At 45.0% G+C, this 21,605-nt stretch overlaps 1 protein-coding gene across 2 annotated transcripts in view; it reads left to right on the top strand.

The window, feature by feature from the left end:
- Positions 1-20,045, top strand: part of LOC121543420 (proline-rich transmembrane protein 4) — a 35,922-nt gene extending 15,877 nt beyond the window's left edge. For both annotated transcript variants that reach the window (XM_041853268.2, XM_041853269.2), the window contains exon 3: positions 17,558-20,045. In XM_041853268.2, the coding sequence (XP_041709202.1) occupies positions 17,558-19,611 (2,054 nt within the window). In that variant the 3' untranslated portion in view covers positions 19,612-20,045. The remainder of the gene's footprint in view (positions 1-17,557) is intronic.
- The last annotated feature ends 1,560 nt before the right edge of the window (positions 20,046-21,605 follow it).

Genomic DNA, 21,605 nt, shown 5'->3' with positions numbered 1-21,605 from the left:
AGAGAGAGAGAGAGAGAGAGAGAGAGAGAGAGAGAGAGAGAGAGAGAGAGAGAGAGAGAGAGAGAGAGAGAGCTCAAAGACATTGCTCCTGCATTTTTAACAAAAAATATAGATTTAGAGTTAGATAAAGTAGGATTTTTTGGCAGGGACATATACAGGATGCTACCCTCCACAACATAACCTTCATTCCAAACCAAAACTCCAAACCTACAACCTGATTTTGGACGGAATTACCTGGAAAGCTTTCTACTACCAAGGATTACTATTCTCAAACTATACAGCAAATGCTCTGGCAAACAAACAGAAACCTGAAAACACCATCCAACCTGGAACTGAGTGAGTAATGTTTAGTATTAAGCTATTTTTCACTTTCAAAAACCAAGAAGAAAAATACATTACAATGATATATTTTATAAGGACTGAATGCTAAGGCTACCAAACTTAAGCTTGCTACAAAGAGATACAATTTCAATTAGCACTGACGTGTGAAGTGAGAGGTGTCAAAGCCCTTGAGCCCAACAATGGCAGGAGAGTCGTACAGTCTACCCCAACTAAATGGTGAGGCCTTAGAAGCACCCCCCCACTGTTCAGAGGTCATTAAAATACAGTACCCTCTGAATGTAAAAAACGACAAGACACGAAAAGAGTACAAATTGAAACTTCTTTTGGGGAAGCACGAGACACTTTTTGCTGATTTGTATAAAAATGGGAACATAAGCAACCTTATCTTCCACACAGACCATCCCCTGGCATGGCACAGTGCTATACTAGCACACTACCCCTCTGTTAAGAGGGGGGGTGTTAGCGACGGGTGGAAACTCAGGATACTGGACAACGAGGACTCTGAGTCATCTAATATTAATCTCTATAAATCTGGAACCGTTTTGGTTCAAGGCAACACCAAACAGTTCCAGCTGGACTTTCACATAATCAAAGAAATAGCTCAGCAAGAGAAGCTCTCCCTTGAGAAAGATACCCCTACCCCGAGCGGGTTAGACCAGACCTCTTCATTAAATAACCCCACAGAGCAACCCCAAGCGGAAAGTCAACTTCCCAGCACAGAGTACTACTCCCTCATTGAAATGAATGATAAATTCACCCAGCTGGAGGTAAGGCAGGTAAAGCTGGAACAGCAGGTGAACACACTCCAGTCAGCACAGACCCAGACAACAGTCCAGCACAACAACACCCCCTTAACTAGACCTGGAGAGCTGCAGGTAGAGAGAGACATGTCTGCACTCTGGACTGTGGTGAGACAACATCAACAGGAGAAAGAGCAGGAGCAGGAGAAGAACAGAGCACTAGAGGAGAGGATCAGAGTGCTGGAGGAGAAGGTGAGAACGATGACGGGTGACATAGAACAACCCATTAGAGAGCTGGCCACCCCCGCAGAGAAGCCAGCAGAACAGCCCACCTCAGATCCTGGCCAAAGTCTCGACACCGCAGCAGAACAGTACACCCTAGACCCTGACCATAGCCTAGACATCACACCCAGACAAACAAATGAAGAACCCCAAGCCCTGGGGACCCCAACCCCCTCTGAGCAACCCCCAGTCAGACACCCTGATAGCCCTCATGACGACCCCCCCCACACCCACTGAGGACATACACAAGCCACAGATTGTACTCCTTATGGACTCAAATGGGAAATACATACAAGAAAATAAACTTTTTCCAAAACACACAGTGTCTAAACTCTGGTGTCCAAACACCCAGCGCGCCCTAGACCTTCTGTCTGAGGACCGACTAGGATCACCCAGCCACATAATAATACACACAGGCACAAACGACCTGAGAACACAGCAGGAAAGGGTGGCCACATCACTCAAGGGAGTGATAGAAAAGCTTCTTCTACTTTCCCCAACGCACAAGTGGTTATCTCAACCCTGTTACCACGAAAAGACTTCCACCCTGCTACCATACAGCGGGTAAACGCAAGTATTTCCGTGACTGTGCATCAAAACCAAATGTCTTCCTGGCCCACCACTCCACCCTGGACGTGAACAGCCTTTATGACCAGGTCCACCTATACAAGGCAGCAGTGCCCACCTTCGCCCGGACCCTAAAGGATATCGCCCTCAACCGCAGACCCAACACCTCACACAGGAGCAACAGATCAACAGACACCCCGCCCAGATCAGCGAGACACTCTCCCAGACCTGCGGGACCCCCCCCAGGACCTACACATAGAGGACCCCGCAGAGAGGACCTACATCCAGACCACAGCACCATCAACCACATCTACACCCCCCACCCCCACCAATTCTCCCCCCAAGTCAACCATGCCCACACCCCATTTAGGCCCCTCAGATCAGACCTATGCCCCTCCTACCCACCCCAAGCCCCCCCACTCCCACAAAGAGGGCCTCAACATGAAAGTCACACATACGCCCAGGCCGTGAGCAGGCAAACAGGCCCAACACCCACTCTTACACTAGCCCAAGCCAATGGCATGTACCAGATGCTCAGCAGGCTCTGCTCACAATTACTGGCCTGAGGCCAAACCACACAACCAACAACATTAGACACTTTATGGAACACAAAGCCTTCACTATTTCATCCTGGAATATCCAAGGCCTGAGGTCATCTGCCTTTGGCCTAAAGAGCAGGAATCTGGACTTCACCAAAGAAATCGGAAATACAGACATTGTCATCCTACAAGAAACATGGTATAGAGGAGACGGACCCACTGGTTGCCCTCTAGGTTACAGAGAGCTGGTAGTCCCATCCACCAAACTACCAGGTGTGAAACAGGGAAGGGACTCAGGGGGTATGCTAATTTGCTATAGAGCAGACCTAACTCACTCTATTAAATTAATCAAAACAGGAACATTTTACATTTGGTTAGAAATTCAAAAGGAAATTATCTCAACTGAGAAAAATGTCCTCCTGTGTGCTACCTATATCCCCCACTAGAATCCCCCATACTTTAATGAAGACAGTTTCTCCATCCTGGAGGGGGAAATCAATCATTTCCAGACCCAGGGACATGTACTAGTCTGTGGCGACCTAAATGCCAGAACTGGACAAGAACCTGACACCCTCAGCACACAGGGGACAAACACCTACCTGGAGGTGACAGCATTCCCTCCCCCATATGCCCCCTAGGCACAACTACGACAACATAACCAACAAAAACGGGTCACGACTCCTGCAGCTCTGTCGCACACTGGGTATGTACATAGTCAATGGTAGGCTTCGAGGGGACTCCTATGGTAGGTACACCTATAGCTCATCTCTTGGCAGTAGTACTGTAGACTACTTTATCACTGACCTCAACCCAGAGTCTCTCAGAGCGTTCACAGTCAGCCCACTGACACCCCTATCAGACCACAGCAAAATCACATTCTACTTGAACAGAGCAATACTCAATCATGAGGCATCAAAGCCAAAGGAACTGAATAATATTAAGAAATGCTATAGATGGAAGGAAAGTAGTGTTGAAACCTACCAAAAAACAATTAGGAAACAACAAATTCAATCCATTCTAGACAACTTCCTGGACAAAACGTTCCACTGTAATAGTGAAGGTGTAAACTTGGCAGTAGAAAACCTAAACAGTATATTTGACCTCTCAGCTTCCCTATCAAATCTAAAAATCTCTAACAGAAAACCAAAGAAAAGTAATAACAGTGATAAATGGTTTGATGAAGAATGCAAAAACCTAAGAAAGAAATTGAGAAACCTATCCAACCAAAAAACATAGAGACCCAGAAAACCTGAGCCTACGCCTTCACTATGGTGAATCACTAAAACAATACAGAAATACACTACGGAAAAAGAAGGAACAGCATGTCAGAAATCAGCTCAATGTAATTGAAGAATCCATAGACTCTAACCACTTCTGGGAAAATTGGAAAACACTAAACAAACAACAACACGAAGAGCTATCTATCCAAAACGGAGATGTATGGGTAAACCACTTCTCCAATCTTTTTGGCCCTATAACAGAGAACAAACAGCAAAAAAATATACATGATCAAATGCAAATCTTAGAATCAACTATTAAAGACTACTAGAACCCACTGGATTCTCCAATTACATTGAATGAACTACAGGACAAAATACAAACCCTCCAACCCAAAAAGTCCTGTGGTGTTGATGGTATCCTCAATGAAATGATAAAATATACAGACCACAAATTTCAATTAGCTATACTTAAACTCTTTAACATCATCCTTAGCTCTGGCATCTTCCCCAATATTTGGAACCAAGGACTGATCACCCCAATCCACAAAAGTGGAGACAAATTTGACCCCAATAACTACCGTGGGATATGCGTCAACAGCAACCTTGGGAAAATCCTCTGCATTATCATTAACAGCAGACTAGTTAATTTCCTCAGTGAAAACAATGTACTGAGCAAATGTCAAATTGGCTTTTACCAAATTACCGTATCGACAGACCACGTATTCACCCTGCACACCCTAATTGACAAACAAACAAACCAAAACAAAGGCAAAGTCTTTTCATGCTTTGTAGATTTCAAAAAAGCTTTTGACTCAATTTGGCATGAGGGTCTGCTATACAAATTGATGGAAAGTGGGGTTGGGGGAAAAACATACGACATTATAAAATCCATGTACACAAACAACAAGTGTGCGGTTAAAATTGGCAAAAAACACACACATTTCTTTCCACAGGGCCGTGGGGTGAGACAGGGATGCAGTTTAAGCCCCACCCTCTTCAACATATATATCAACGAATTGGCGAGGGTACTAGAACAGTCTGCAGCACCCGGCCTCACCCTACTAGAATCTGAAGTCAAATGTCTTCTGTTTGCTGATGATCTGGTGCTTCTGTCACCAACCAAGGAGGGCCTACAGCAGCACCTAGATCTTCTGCACAGATTCTGTCAGACCTGGGCCCTGACAGTAAATCTCAGTAAGACAAAAATAATGGTGTTCCAAAAAAGGCCCAGTTGCCAGGACCACAAATACAAATTCCATCTAAACACTGTTGCCCTAGAGCACACAAAAAACTATACATACCTCGGCCTAAACATCAGCGCCACAGGTAACTTCCACAAAGCTGTGAACGATCTGAGAGACAAGACAAGAAGGGCCTTCTATGCCATCAAAAGGAACATAAAATTTGACATACCAATTAGGATCTGGCTAAAAATACTTGAATCAGTTATAGAACCCATTGCCCTTTATGGTTCTGAGGTCTGGGGTCCGCTCACCAACCAAGAATTCACAAAATGGGACAAACACCAAATTGAGACTCTGCATGCAGAATTCTGCAAAAACATCCTCCGTGTACAACGTAAAACACCAAATAATGCATGCAGAGCAGAATTAGGCCAATACCCGCTAATTATCAAAATCCAGAAAAGAGCCGTTAAATTCTATAACCACTTAAAAGGAAGCGATTCCCAAACCTTCCATAACAAAGCCATCACCTACAGAGAGATGAACTTGGAGAAGAGTCCCCTAAGTAAGCTTGTCCTGGGGCTCTGTTCACAAACACAAACAGACCCCACAGAGCCCCAGGACAACAACACAATTAGACCCAACCAAATCACGAGAAAACAAAAAGAGAATTACTTGACACATTGGAAAGAACAAACAAAAAAACAGAGCAAACTATAATGCTATTTGGCCCTAAACAGAGAGTACACAGTGGCAGAATACCTGACCACTGTGACTGACCCAAACTTAAGGAAAGCTTTGACTATGTACAGACTCAGTGAGCATAGCCTTGCTATTGAGAAAGGCCGCCGTAGGCAGACCTGGCTCTCAAGAGAAGACAGGCTGTGTGCACACTGCCCACAAAATGAGGTGGAAACTGAGCTGCACTTCCTAACCTCCTGCCAAATGTATGACCATATTAGAGACACATATTTCCCTCAGATTACAGCGATCCACAAAGAATTCGAAAACAAAACCAATTTTGATAAACTCCCTTATCTACTGGGTGAAAAACCACAGTGTGCCATCACAGCTGCACGATTTGTGACCTGTTGCCACAAGAAAAGGGCAACCAGTGAAGAACAAACACCATTGTAAATACAACCCATATTTATGTTTTTTTATTTTCCCATTTGTACTTTAACTATTTACACATTGTTACAACCCTGTATATATACATAATATGACATTTGAAATGTCTTTATTCTTTTGAAACTTCTGAGTGTAATGTTTACTGTTAATATTTATTGTTTATTTCACTTTTGTTTACTATCTACTTCACTTGCTTTGGCAATGTTAACACACTTTTCCCATGCCAATAAAGCCCTTAAATTGAAAATTGAATTGAATTGAATTGAATTGAATTGAAATTGAATTGAAATTGAATTGAGAGAGAGAGAGAGAGAGAGAGAGAGAGAGAGAGAGAGAGAGAGAGAGAGAGAGAGAGAGAGAGAGAGAGAGAGAGAGAGAGAGAGAGAGAGAGAGAGAGAGAGAGAGAGGGAGAGAGAGAGAGAGAGAGAGAGAGAGAGAGAGAGAGAGAGAGAGAGAGAGAGAGAGAGAGAGAACTGGATTCTGTGGCTTTAGAATAAGGCAGTCTCTGTTCTGTTCAGTCTGTTCTGTCTGGGTGTTTTGACTTGAGATAGATGGAAAACGTTTGCCGTTGTTTTCCCCTTGTTACATCTGTAAAATGGATGATGTGGCAGGGACATTGATGTCAGGCTGTAACAGGTCAAGATGCATATCCACACACACACACACACACACACAGAGGAAAAAGACAATGTGATTAGACTACACAGGCCCAACTACTGGACCACGGATGGCTGGCTACGGCTAAACGGATGAGAGAAGGATGCATTTGACATATCTGGGTTAAGAAATCTTCCTCCCATTCTGCCATGCCCATCTCTCAACTGCCTTCCAAGACATGCCAGTTCAGGGTTAAACTGTCTCACTTTCTCTCGGCAACCTCGAGATTACAGACAGAGTATTCCCGTAACCTTGAGGATGGAGTGGATCCCGTAGAGACAGATTGGTATGAAGAGAGGACACCTCAGGAATACATTCGTCCTAAATATTTCAAAAACTAAAAGCATTGTATTTGGGACAAATCTTTCACTAAACCCTAAACCTCAACTAAATCTTGTAATAAATAATGTGGAAATTGAGCAAGTTGAGATGACTAAACTGCTCGTAGTAAGCCTGGATTGTAAACTGTCATGGTCAAAACATATTGATACAACAGTAGCTAAGATGGGGAGAAGTCTGTCCATAATAAAGCGCTTCTCTACCTTCTTAACAGCACTATCAACAAGGCATGTCCTACAGGCTCAAGTTTTGTCGCACCTAGACTACTGTTTGGTCCGGAGCCACAAAGAGGGACTTAGGAAAATTTGCCACTGGCTCAGAACAGGGCAGCACGGCTGGCCCTTGGATGTACACAGAGAGCAAACATTAGTAATATGCATATCAATCTCTCCTGGCTCAATGTGGGGGAGAGATTGACTTTATCATGTTGAAAGCACCGAGCTGTCTGTTTAAACGACTAGCACACAGCTCAGACACCCATGTATACCTCACAATACATGCCACCAGAGGTCTCTTCACAGTCCCCAGTCTAGAACAGACTATGGGAGGCACACAGTACTACATATAACCATGACTACATGGAACTCTATTCCACATCAGGTAACTGATGCAAGCAGTAGAATCAGATTTTTAAAAACAGATAAAAATACACCTTATGGAACAGCGGGGACTGTGAAGAAACACAAACATAGGCACAGACACATGCATACATACACATGATAACATGCACTCTATACACACACATACACATTAATTTTGTGTTGTAGATATGTAGTAGTGGAGTAGGGGCCTGAGTGCACACACTTAGTGTGCTGTGAAATCTGTATAAATGTACTGTAATGTTTTTTTAAATGTATAACTGTCTTAATTTTGCTGGACCCCAGGAAGATTAGTGGCTGCCTTGGCAGCTAATGGGGATCTATAATAAATACAAATACACATACCACCAGGAGTCATTACGACAACAACATCAAAGCCACTGATACAGGTAACTGGACCGCTCTTAACATCACACAAACACACAAATAAGATACTGGACACACAAAGATACGCACACACACACTTGAACACACTATATCACAAGCCCTCCAATCCCTCCTCACTTACTTACTTCCCCAATCTAGCTCAACACACTGTCAGTTTGAAGAGGAAAGCAGCCTATTACTGCTACAATCTGGCATACTAGCTGTAATCTGTCAGAGAGCCACAGCAGCCAGGCAGAAACATTTCCCTCAACCCTCTTCCTGCAGTCTCTAATTTCCGCCAAAGGGAGGAGACTGTTGGTTGGAATCGTGTTGTTGAACAATTACCAGCCGAAGTCTAACTAAGGCCCTCCCTCTCTTCGTTTGAGTAGTAACAACCCTTTTCAGAAGAACATCCCAGGTAGAGAGGAAGTAGTAACATCTGGTGGTTGGCCATTAATGATTACAAATTAATCATGTGTTAATTAAGAAGTTAATTTGAAACCCACTTCTCTGCAGCAGATGTAACCCACATGACTGCCCAGAAATAGCAGATCTAGTCAGCCGAATTGTAAAAATAGACTAGTTAAATGTGCTACTGCAGATGACGCGTCACCACACAGGCTCGTGTGTGTGTGTGTGTGTGAGAGAGAGAGAGAATTTGCTGCCTCCTTATCATGCAAAACAAATATCCTAACAATGGTCAAATTAGTCCATAACATGTTTCTATGTAGGACTGTAGCAGGCCAGGGTCCTATTGATGTAAAGCAGTTTTTGGATCATATCAGATCTTTCGACTAAACCCATTTTGCCACCAAATAAAATTCTCTACTCTTCAATATGCATGACAGCTCATCTAACACTCGTTCTGGCTAAATTGCCTTTCTGAGAACAGTGAAATTGAAAGTGAAACAGATGAAAGCTAAATGATGCCTTGGATTTTCCTGATGCAGGGACAACAGGAGACCAATTAGAAAGATGGAGGGGAGGGTGTCGGTAGGAGTTGAGTTCTACAGTCATGTCAGGTGTCAAGGTTTACACTGGGGTCCTGTGCCAAATAGTCTTCATTTGGTTCCTTTCGTCCTATTTCCTTCATGACTACTGATGTGATCTTTCACCTATATGTTGATGTGATGAAAATAAATAAAAAGGGGGCATATTAAGAGTATTAAAGGCCCAGTGCAGTCAAAACGTGATTTTCCTGTGTTTTATATATACAGGTAACTGCCAAAATAAAGGAAACACTTAAGTAAATGAAGGTTCTGGTGGCTCTCTGGGGTGCATTTTCCCAGCATGGTTTAGGTCCACTCAACCTCTTAGAGGGCAAGGTAAACATCAATGAATACACTGCCATTCTGAGTGATCACCTTCAACCTATGGTGAATCATTTATATCCTGATGGGCGTGGTGCACCCATCCACAGGGCACAAGTGGTCACTGAAGGGTTTGATGAACATGAAAACGATGTAAACCATATGCCATGGCCGTCTCAGTCACCAGATCTCAACCAATTGAACACTTATGGGAGATTCTGCAGCAGCGCCTGAGACAGCGTTTTCCACCACCATCAACAAAACACCAAATGATGTCATTTCTCGTGGAAGAATGGTGTCGCATCTCTCGAATAGAGTTCCAGACACTTGTAGAATCTATGCCAACTTGCCAAACACATTGAAGCTGTTCTGGCGGCTCGTGGTGGCCCAACACCCTATTAAGACACTTTATGTTGGTGGTTCCTTTATTTTGGCAGTTACCTATATTTCCACACTATGAGGTTGGAATGATAGTGTGATAATGCTGATAATGCCGTATTAATGTAAGAGCTGTTTGACTAGACCGCCTGCAATTTCTGCCTGTTTTGGTAGGATGGAGTTTTGGCCTGCCTGGTGACATACAATAACAATTCGGGGGGTGCTTATATTTGTCCTGTTACACACAAGTGTGTAACGGAAATGTGTTTCTTGCATATCCCAACTCCCCCTGAGATACCTGCAGGGAGTGGGGTCACCATTGTACAGTGCCCCTGGAGCAATTAGGGTTAAGTGCCTTTCTCAAGGGCACAGCGACAGATTTTTCACCTTGTCGGCTCCAGTACTCGAACCAGCGACCTTTCAGTTACTGGCCCAACACTCTAACCTCGAGGCCACCTGCCGCCCATAGATCAATAACAAAGAGAGTTTCCAACCTCTCTGCCAATAACAGCTAGTTTTTATGTTCCATATCCCACCCATAAGGCTTAGGCCCCTCACTCAGACAACTCCCATTGTCCTAGCAAAATGATTGCTAAAGAAATTGCTCATTGCTAAGAAGCAATTTGTTTATTCTTCACCATTTTAATTGAAAAAAATAACAGTATGGTACTTCATTGTTGCCCAGAAATGATTTGATATTGAGATAAAAACAGCTGCATTGGGCATTTAAGGCATAACCGCTGAGGTAGGAGACATACATCGCCATAGAACATTTCAATTAGTAAAAGTTCGTCTGACTTAAGTCTGATACTAATCGCTCAACTTCTGTTGAGCTCTGGGAACCTTACAGTATGTCCGCAACTCTGGTATGTTCCCATGGTGATTTAATCAGACGCACAAAAAAAGACAACGCTTCGATCCGAGTTGGATCTTCGTCAGGTCATCTTTTTCTTTGATCCGTTCTTCTGCCCTGCACCTGATAAATTGGATTTGCATATTTTTCTATATTTTCTAACTTTACGGTATGCCCATCTACAATCATCTCTGTCCAATCTACTGCAAAGTAGCTACTGTTAAGTAGCTTGTTATTGATTATGGTGTCTGCTTCACGTGTTATCCAATGGATAAAACAAAGGGCATACACAGAACGTTGGCTGTTGGCATTGAATCCGGGCAGTGACATGACATCCATATGCGGCTCACTAAGCCTGAGGGGGTTTGTCACAGGTGGAATGTAGACCAGGCAGCAACACGCGATGGAACAGACCGGACTTGGCTGTCCACGTTACACAGCCACATTCCAACGGCCGGTATCCAGGCCGGCGGGCTGGCTGACTGGCTGGACGCTCCGATGGCGATTCATTGACCCGAGCGAGACAGGCAGGAACCCTTGGCCCACGTTTTCCACTGTGCCCGCCGGGCCAGGCCAGCTAGGGCATCGCCCAGGAAAGTAAACAAACGGGCAGAACGAGCGACTGGCCTGCAACAACATGACCGCCCTCATCAGTAGCAGTCGCCTCGCCTGGCACTTCCTGTTTGTGTTAAACCCCTCCCACATCTCCCACACTGTTTTTTAAATGTATTTTAAATTAAACCTTTATTTAACTAGGCAAGTCAGTTAAGAACAAATTATTATTTACAATGACGGCCTACACCGGCCAAACCCGGACGACGCTGGGCCAATTGTGCGCCGCCCTATGGGTCTCCCAATCACGGCCGGTTGTGATACAGCCTGGAATCGAACCAGGGGGTCTGTAGTGTCAAAATTACATAATTATTGTTATGACACTGCTTCTCTCCTGTAATAATAGTTATCTTCAAAGGGAATATTTTTGTGACAGATATGCAACCTCTTATCATAACATTATTACAATATAACTACTGTCTGTTGGTGTCATCATCAGGGATGGTTCCAATAAGTTACTGACTCATAGGGATGGCTGAAAAATAGTGGGCTGAACCAACACTAATATTCTATGGGGGTGCCATGTTAATGCTTTTGGGGAGGGGCACTGATTTGTTATCGGAGTGCCCAGAACCCCCGGCCGCCAGTGTAATTCTAACCCTGTCAGAACAAATACAATTTAATGTTCATTTCACCCTCCAGACTCATTAGTTGTGTAATATGCAATGTCAGAGCAGTTAGTGTGCTGATTCACCTCAGCGGATTTGAGACGTGTACAAGACTGTCATAACTGCAGAGTCTGCTATATATTCCGCTGAACGGACTCTCATTAAATGTGCAGCTGTGCAAAACTTAAAGGGAATTTATCAATAGCCATGTTGTGCTAGGCTACACTATATCCTACAGGGGACTAGAGAGATATAGAGAAACATCATGGAACTGTTTTAACCGCCTTTCATTTCTGCCCATTAAAGATTCAGCGGGCCTAATTAAAAAACCCTGCATCAGGGCAAAAACAAAGCCTCTTAAAACATCGTCAGTCAGTATTTCACCGCATTAGCGTCATGATTAAAGCCACGGTCGCCCGGCTCACAGCTGGCTGTCAGAGGTAAAATAAAAATGGTTCATATTTCCCCGAGTTTGACAGTTTCATCATCAACTCACACCGAGATTCAACTCAGGAGTCGGGGGCTGAGCAGGGAATGCCAAAAGATGACAATCAGTACTGAGAGAGAGAGAGAAAAGGAGAGAGAGAGAGAGAGATAGAGAGAGAGAGAGAGAGAGAGAGAGAGAGAGAGAGAGAGAGAGAACGAGAGAACGAGAGAGAACGAGAGAGAGAAAAGGAGAGAGAAAGAGAGAGAGAGAGAAAGAGAGACTGATGAGAGGCCTGCAAGGCTGATGCGAGGTGGAGAATGACAACCTTTCTAGGACACACACACACCATGTTAACAGGAAGCACTCTTGCATTAAACAGGGAGAAAACGGCACTGGGTTTTTGTGTTTCAGCATCCACAATATGGTTGCAGGACCACGTGCACGCACACCACCCCAAAGCTATTCACATTAGAGCTCAATTGAGCCAGCAGTTGCCAGGCAGTGAATTTAGAGAGGGAGAGAGCGAGAAGGGGTGATGCGGGAGGAAGAGAGACCCACACAAAACGATGAGGTAGAGGTTATGAGAGGAAGAGAGACCCACACAAAATGATGAGGTAGAGGTTATGAGAGGAAGAGAGACCCACACAAAACGATGAGGTAGAGGTTATGAGAGGAAGAGAGCGTGTGTGTCAGAGAGAGAGAGCGAAAAAAAAAAAAGAAGAGGGAGGAAACAGGACCAGTATAAAAGAACAAACCCACCTATGGGAGCTGTCAGCATTTGGTGGTGGTTATTTTAGAGACGTCATAAACAAAGCAGTCCATTAGGGGACTGGGACTGAGACGGGGTGAGGAAACAGACAGCTGGTACACAACACAACACACTCAGTGGAGCTAGGGTCTCATATATAACAAGAGAAAATTGACAATTTAAATGTAGAAATAAATTACTTCGTTTTGTGGTATAGAAGTCTGTACATAAATCGAGGTTGCATACTGCGTCCGTAACGGGTCCGCGGTCAAACAACCACCCCTCATCACTGTCAAACGCTCCCTAAAACACTTTAGCGAGGAGGCCTTCCTAATTGACCTGGCCCAGGTATCCTGGATGGATATAGATCTCATTCCGTCAGTAGAGGATGCCTGGTTGTTCCTTAAAAGTAATTTCCTCTCAATCTTAAATAAACATGCCCCATTCAAAAAATACAGAACTAAGAACCGATATAGCCCCTGGTTCTCCTCAGACTTGACTGCCCTTGACCAGCACAAAAACATCCTGTGGCATAGAGCATTAGCATCAAAAAGCCCCCGCGATATGCAACTTTTCAGGGAAGTTAGGAACCAATATACACAAGCAGTCAGGAAAGCAAAGGCTAACTTTTTCAAACAGAAATTTGCATCCTGTAGCACTAACTCCAAAAAGTTTTGGGACACTGTAAAGTCCATGGAGAATAAGAGCACTTCCTCCCAGCTGCCCACTGCACTGAGGCTAGGAAACACTATCTCCACCGATAAATCTACAATAATCGAGAATTTCAACAAGCATTTTGCTACAGCTGGCCATGCTTTCCATCTGGCTACCACTAACCCGGCCACCAACTCTGCACCCTCTGCTGCAACTTGCCCATGCCCCCCCGCTTCTCCTTCACACAAATTCAGACAGCTGATGTTTTGAAAGCGCTGCAAAATCTGGACCCCTACAAATCAGCTGGGCTAGACAATCTGGACCCTTTCTTCCTAAAACTAGCCGCGAAATTGTCGCAACCCCTATTACTAGTCTGTTCAACCTCTCTTTCATAACGTCTGAGATCCCCAGAGATTGAAAGCTGCCGCGGTCATCCCCCTCTTCAAAGGGGGTGACACTCTAGATCCAAACTGCTACAGACCTATATCCATCCTGCCCTGCCTTTCGAAAGTATTCGAAAGCCAAGTTAATAAACAGATCATCGACCATTTCGAATACCACCGTACCTTCTCCGCTATGCAATCCGGTTTCCGAGCTGGTCACGGGTGCACTTCAGCCACGCTCAAGGTCCTAAACGATATTATAACCGCGATTGATAATAGACAGTACTGTGCAGCCGTCTTCATCGACCTGGCCAAGGCTTTCGACTCTGTCAACCACCGCATTCTTATTGGCAGACTAAATAGCCTTGGTTTCTCAAATGACTGCCTCGCCTGGTTCACCAACTACTTCTCAGATAGAGTTCAGTGTGTCAAATCGGAGGGCCTGTTGTCTGGACCTATGGCAGTCTCTATGGGGGTGCCACAGGGTTCAATTCTTGGGCCGACACTTTTCTCCGTGTATATCAATGATGTCGCTCTTGCTGCTGGTGACTCTCAGATCCACCTCTACGCAGACGACACCATTTTGTATACATCTGGCCCTTCATTGGACACTGTGTTAACAAACCTCCAAACGAGCTTCAATGCCATACAACAATCCTTCAGTAGCCTTCAACTGCTCTTAAACACTAGTAAAACTAAATGCATGCTTTTCAATCGAACGCTGCTAGCACCCGCCCACCCGACTAGAATCACCACTCTCGACGGGTCTGACCTAGAGTATGTGGACAACTACAAATATCTAGGTGTCTGGTTGGACTGTAAACTCAACTTCCAGACTCACATAAAGAATCTCCAATCCAAAGTTAAATCTAGAATCGGCTTCCTATTTCGCAACAAAGCCTCCTTCACTCATGCTGCCAAACATGCCCTCGTAAAACTGACTATCCTACCGATCCTTGACTTCGGCGATGTCATTTATAAAATAGCCTCTAACACTCTACTCAGCAAATTGGATGTAGTCTATCACAGTGCCATCCGTTTTGTCTCCAAAGCCCCATACACTACCCACCACTGTGACCTGTACGCTCTTGTTGGCTGGTCCTCACTACATGTTCGTCGTCAAACCCACTGGCTCCAGGCCATCTATAAATCACTGCTAGGCAAATCCCCGCCTTATCTTAGCTCATTGGTCACCATAGCAGCACCCACCCGTAGTCTGCGCTCCAGCAGGTATATCTCACTGGTCATTCCCAAAGCCAACACCTCCTTTGGCCGCCATTCCTTCCAGTTCTCTGCTGCCAATGACTGGAACGAATTGCAAAAATCTCTGAAGCTGGAGACTCTTATCTCCCTCAATAACTTTAAGCATCAGTTGTCAGAGCACCTTACCGATCACTGCACCTGTACACAGCCCATCTGAAATTAGCCCACCCAACTACCTCATCCCTATATTGTTATTTAATTTGCTCTTTTGCACCCCAGTATCTCTATTTGCACATAATCTCTTGCACATCTAGCATTCCAGTGTTAATACTATTGTAATTATTCTGCACTATAGCCTATTTATTGCCTTACCTCCATAACTTGCTACATTTGCACACACTGTATATATATTTTCTGTTGTATTTCTGACTTTGTTTTTTTTTACCCCATATGTAACTCTGTGTTGTTTTTGTTGCACTACTTTGCTTTGTCTTGGCCAGGTCGCAGTTGTAAATGAGAACCTGTTCTCAACTGGCTTACCTGGTTAAATAAAGGTGAAATAAAAAAAAAAAAAAAAAAAAAAAAAAATACCAACATGCAATCAATGTACCACCAGACATGAAGTATTCTCGTTTTACCACACGTCTTTATCATCCAAACTGTATTTTAGTACCATAAAGACCACATTTTAGGACCATTTGACAAATGCCTGGGTTGGATTATACAATATTCAAAAGCATCCTTGTTTTACTCATGTCCAACCCACAGTTCACTACACACCACTATCACAGACAGACATTTCACAGAGTCACAAGGTTCTCTATATGTAGAAGCCTACAAATCATACAGCTCTGTAACTGCTAGTACCTCCCTGTATACATGGATATCCTGCTCGTTTGTCACCATCTCTGTAGTCCAATAAGGAGCCTGACTCTTTATGGAGGGGTGATTGGACCACAGGAGGTTGCTGAGGGGAGGACGGCTCATAATAATGGCTGGAACGGAGCGAAACCATGTGTTTGATAGGGCGGCAGGTAGCTTAGTGGTTAAGAGCGTTGTACCAGTAACCGAAAGGTCGCTGGTTCTAATCCCCAAGCCGACTAGGTGAAAAATCTGTCGATGTGCCCTTGAGCAAGGCACTTAACCCTAATTGCTCCTGTAAGTCGCTCTGGATAAGAGCGTCTGCTAAATGACCAATTTATTTTTATTTATTTGATACCATTCTACTGATTCTGCTCCAGCCATTACCACGAGCCCGTCCTCCCAAATGAAGGTGCCACCAACCTCCTGTGGAATATATCTGCTAGGGCTGGGCCTGAATGACTGATGAGGCTGTGTGTGTGTGTCTGGATACAAGATGTAATTAGGCCTGTTTCTCTTTGTTGTTTTCACCTCTTCTTTAGGAGGAGTGAGGAGAAACACGGAAATAAATGGCTACCCACTGACCTGTTTGAAGTTCTAGCTGATCTGTTTTACTGAAGTGGCATAGATTGAGGATAATGCGTTGGCTAATGGCTATTATGGACGTCATGTATGATGTTGGCTGCCAAAGTCTGTAAAGCTCGTTTTGAAAACGAAGAGCCTAAAACCGCGCAAGGAAAACCGTCGTTGGTGCCCATCTGTGATGCATTTGGCTGTGTGTAATGACTCAGGCTCTACTAGGTACACACATCCAAGTCATCTACCATGCATTCATCTTACATGTACCATTTAAAAAGGGACACTCCCAGTCTGTCCGAGCCAAGCCACGAACAGCAATTTCCTCCCACGGTGCACTATATAACATGTATAACACAATCATCATTAGCCATGTTTGTATGGAAACAACAGATGTGCACTGGCTGCTTATGTCATAGAAAGAAGGAAGCAGCTCTGTGGTCTTCACCCTTTCTAGGCCCAGCCCAGTTGGAAGTTGCCTCCTTACAGCTTCTGCCTTTTATATAGGATTAACAGGAAAATCATGCTTTCGTAGACTTGGCCCTCAGCCAATCAGTGTCTAGGCTCTGATGTTGAGTAAACGTTGTGTATTCTCATGTGTGCCCTTTTAGGATGGACTCTCTTGGGTGATGCCCTCTGCTGTTGAATTGTATTACTATGCTGTTATAGGAAAACAGCATCTTGAGGACGGATGTGGCTGTGCAGCAGTGTGCTGAATAGATGCTGCTGCGTATGGCATCGTTCTATATTCTAAATATACTGTCTGACGGGTTTTCCTAGTTCTATATTTGGGATGGTCAGATGGCCACAGTTGGATTTCACTTCAAACATCATGACAAATCGCTTTTTAGGAAGAGATCAACATTTTATAAAAAAATAAAAAATATATGCCATTTAGCAGACGCTTTTATCCAAAGCGACTTACAGTCATTTTATGGAATCAAAATTTAAATTCTATATTTTTCCATGTTTTTTCAGGTAACCTTCCTGATCCTGAAGACTGGCTGTCCGACCCAACAGGCAGTGAAGCCACCTACCTCCCAGACTGCAATCAGGAACGTTCGGGAATCTGCAACGTCTCCGACACCTGGGCGCCGGCCACCACCTCTGATGTCCTCCCCACCGCCAACACCCCCTCCGCCAACCAATCAAATAACCCCTTCCTGATTCCGGCCCGGCCTATGTTCGTTCCCCTGCACTCTGATTGGAACAGCGCCATGGCCGCCTGGGGGTTAGCCTGGGATGCCCACGTGTACGGTCTGGGCTCCATCTTTGCCATGGTGACCCTGGCCTCGGCACTCAACCTGCTGTGCCTGCCCCTGCGCTGCCCTTCCGGCTGTGGCTACTTCGCCCTGGTCAACGTCTTCCTCCTGGCTGCAGGGTGTACCAGGGCTTTCTCCCTCCTCTACGATGCCTACGGCCACCAGGACCGGCTGCCCTCCACCGAGGCCTCCCTGCTGCTCTACGAAGCCCCGTTCCCCTGCCTGACTGCAGCCTTCGGCCTGGTCTTCCTGCTCCTCTCCATGCGCTCCAGGATGCAGCTATCCTACTCTGCCTTCCAGAGGCCCTGTTTCCTGGCCTGTCTGGTGTTGCTGCACTTCGCTGCAGCTTTCGGTCCCGTCGCACTGCTAAAGCTCTACCAGAGGAGGGCGCCCTTCTGCCTTTTCATCTCACTTATCTCCCGGGGAGCGTTTGTGGCGCTGGCTTCTTTTCTATCTGCCGCCTATTTTGTGTTCTTCTGCTACGTGCGGGCGGACTCAAAGCACATTTACCACCTGAATAACACCTCGCCCACTCCAGCTGAGCGATACAACCGCTGTCCCTTTGCTGAGAGCAGGGACTGGGACCGTGCGGCTGCGACAGTGTGCCTTTCGGCTCTGTTCTGCCTGGCATGCACCGGGCTGCAGCTGTACGCCATGCTCCACGCTCTGGGGCTGGCCGGAGGGGCAGAGGGCTTCTGCCCCTGGCCTTGGTGGACCTTCCAGCTCAGCTGCAGGGTTTGTGAGGCCGGGGTTTGTCTCACCCTAGCCCTGGTGGTGTCCCAGCCGATCTACTGCTCCGACCACCTTCCCCAGCCTGGAAGCTGCTGGACGGAGCTGCTGGCAATCAAGTCGCCCATTATGCCGGGAACCTACCAGTGGACCCTGAGCCAGCAGGAGAAGCTGGCCATCTGCGACATTGGGCACGGGGAGACTGAGTGCCTGCCCCTCTACACGCTGATGGATGAAAGGCTAGGTAGCAGCTTGAATGGCCTGGACCTCCTGTACCACAGCAACCGGGCCTTGGCTTACAGAGACCTGGACCTGAATTTGGATCTGACTGGCTCCAGCAAGCCCGAGGACAGGGGAGGTGGAGTGGCGTCCGGGGGTTCCTCCTTCACCAGCGACTCCACGGCTGACCTGCGGCCGCCATCGCCCATCAACCTACGCCGTAGTATTGACGAGGCGCTCTTCAGCGAGGACCTCTTTCCCATAAGCCTCTTCAGCCCATCCATAGCTTTTTGCTGCAGTGACCTGTCACTTAACATCCCCTACTCCAAGTCCACCCTGCCCAATGGTGGCCAGGTGCTTCGAGGGACCCTCTCAGCCGACCCAGGCCTGTACCGGACGACCTCCTGTGTGGAGATGGTCCCCCCGCCCCCAACCCCTCTACCAAACCACCCCCTGGCGGGCAACACCATCCTGGGTGCTGCACCATCTCCCTCCCTGTCCTCCAACTCCCCAGATCGCTGGACGGGAAGTTCCTCCTCCTGCTCCCTGTACAGACCCTCCCTAAGGGGGTCCTCTCTGGTCCTCTACTCCAGGCCAGAGGGGCACGCCCAACCTCCATCCCTAGGCGGTAGCTCAGGCTGCATCACAGCCTCCAGCCACCAGGGCTCACACCTACAGATACACTATTGCACACTAGGGTCAGCCTCACAGGAGAGTCTTGACCTAGAGTCTGAAGCGGACCGGTCCGTACAAGAGGAGTTCATCAATGTCTGCAGACAGATTGATGCGATGAGCATCTGCAGTGAGACAATTGACCTGTAGGCAGAGCTCTCAACAGTCAACGGCTAAAGACTGAGGACTGGACTGAAATAAGGTGTTGTGAAGAAGATTTCAAGATGGCGTCGCGATTTGTAAGGAGCAACAAGCGGTTTGATTAATTAGGCTAGCCTTCATTGTCAAGAAAGGTAAAATAGTGCCAAATGTTTGAGTAAATGAACTGAGAGCGTTTGTTTGAGAATGTTGACAAGAGTATTTTAATTGCCACAGAATGCCACAAGCCAATGAGAAATGTGACTTTTTTTTCACATTTGCTATTGGATGATGAAGTTTGATACGTTACTAAAAGTTGTGGGTTTTCCTGTGCATTTCAAGAAGGAAACAGTAAAGCAAACTACATTTGTACAAAAGTTTTGCATTCGAATAAATAATACTGTGATTGAAATAAGCACTTAATAAACAAGACTACTGAAATCTTATTTTAACATTGTCATTTTAGCAGATGCTCTTAACCAGAGAGACTTACTGTAGTGAGTGCATACATTTTCATACTTTTTTTTCTCCATACTGTTTCCCCGTGGGAATCGAACCCACAGCCTTGCAAGGGCCATGCTCTAGAAACTGAGCTACATGGGACTTACATTTACATTTTACATTTACGTCATTTAGCAGACGCTCTTATCCAAGCGACTTATAAAACAAACGTACTTAACATTTTCATAGAGTAAGATTGTTATTCAATGCCAAGTTGTTTCAGTGCAGTAAAATGTAATTATGTTTGTGAGCCTCTACATCAAGCATTAAAGATGTTAGAGGTGTGCTTTAAGATCCATCCAATAAAGGAAAGCTTGATTTTAACAAACAGCAACATTGTAGCAGAGCAGCAGTGACCTCTGCTGGTAGGATACCACCGATACAATTGTGCTTTAACTTCCGACTTACACAGTACATTTGATATGAACCGCTTACTAATTTATTTATGTTAAAACTGTCATTAATTCTTTCCTCAAAACATGATTAAATAAAGAGAAATGTCAACATTTTAGTGTGCATGTTTTGTTTTCACCAAGTCTCAGGTCATGTATAACGTATTTTCTATAGTTACATATGGGGATATTATTTTTGACGATATATCCTAGCATTTTGACAATAACGCAATATTATTTTTGCGTTAGTTGACTGTACCTGCACCAAAACACCAGTATTTTTCCTTCATAGCTTGATATCCATCTTTTTTAAATCGGTAGACAATTTGTATTAAACACTTTTATTTCCATGACTGATCAAAACTCGTTTTTCTCATGACTCGTCCCTCTGCAGCAGACATATGGTGAGCAATATTTTTGGAACATCGAATCGCAATAAAATCACAGTATTGAATCGCAATTCACATAGAATCGTAATACATATCGTATCAGCGCCCAAGTATCATGATCAAATCAAATCAAATTGTTTTTGAACTGCATGCATGGTTGGTTAAGGGATTGTAAGCACGCATTTCACGGTAAGGTCTACACCTGTTATATCGTATCCTGAGGTCCCTGGCAATTCGCCAGCCTTAATAACAACCCATTAGTCAACATATTTTATTTGACTTTTATTTATTTTTACAGCGTAAGCAACCGGTTTCTGTTGTGATCAAATTGTAAACAAGGCCTGTTTCATAGTCAGTGAGGATTTTCATAACTAAGGAGGGAGACGGCAAACAAGCAACAACCATTTCGAACAGGATACTGGTATATAATTCTCCATACATCTCCATGTACATATTTACTTAATATTCATGTAAACTGTAAGAGTGCCGTTAGTCAAGTGTGGTCACGGAAGGGCAATGTAATTTAGCACAATATGGAAAGCAAGTCACTCCTACAGCTTAGAAACATCCTTTAAAAAAAAAAATGGCAAAAAGGACATCCGTTTACGAAAAACGTTAGAAAAACCTATTCCTACATAAGCTGAATGATATAGATACAGTATCTCAAAAAAATGAGAAAGGGGGTGAGAGAAGGACGTATAGCGTAATGCACATAAATTCCTGT

Source organism: Coregonus clupeaformis, chromosome 11 (assembly GCF_020615455.1).
Source record: "Coregonus clupeaformis isolate EN_2021a chromosome 11, ASM2061545v1, whole genome shotgun sequence".
Classification (NCBI taxonomy): Eukaryota; Metazoa; Chordata; class Actinopteri; order Salmoniformes; family Salmonidae; genus Coregonus; species Coregonus clupeaformis.
The sequence above is the reverse complement of the archived record's forward strand: the minus strand, read 5'-3'. Positions and strand labels throughout refer to the sequence as shown.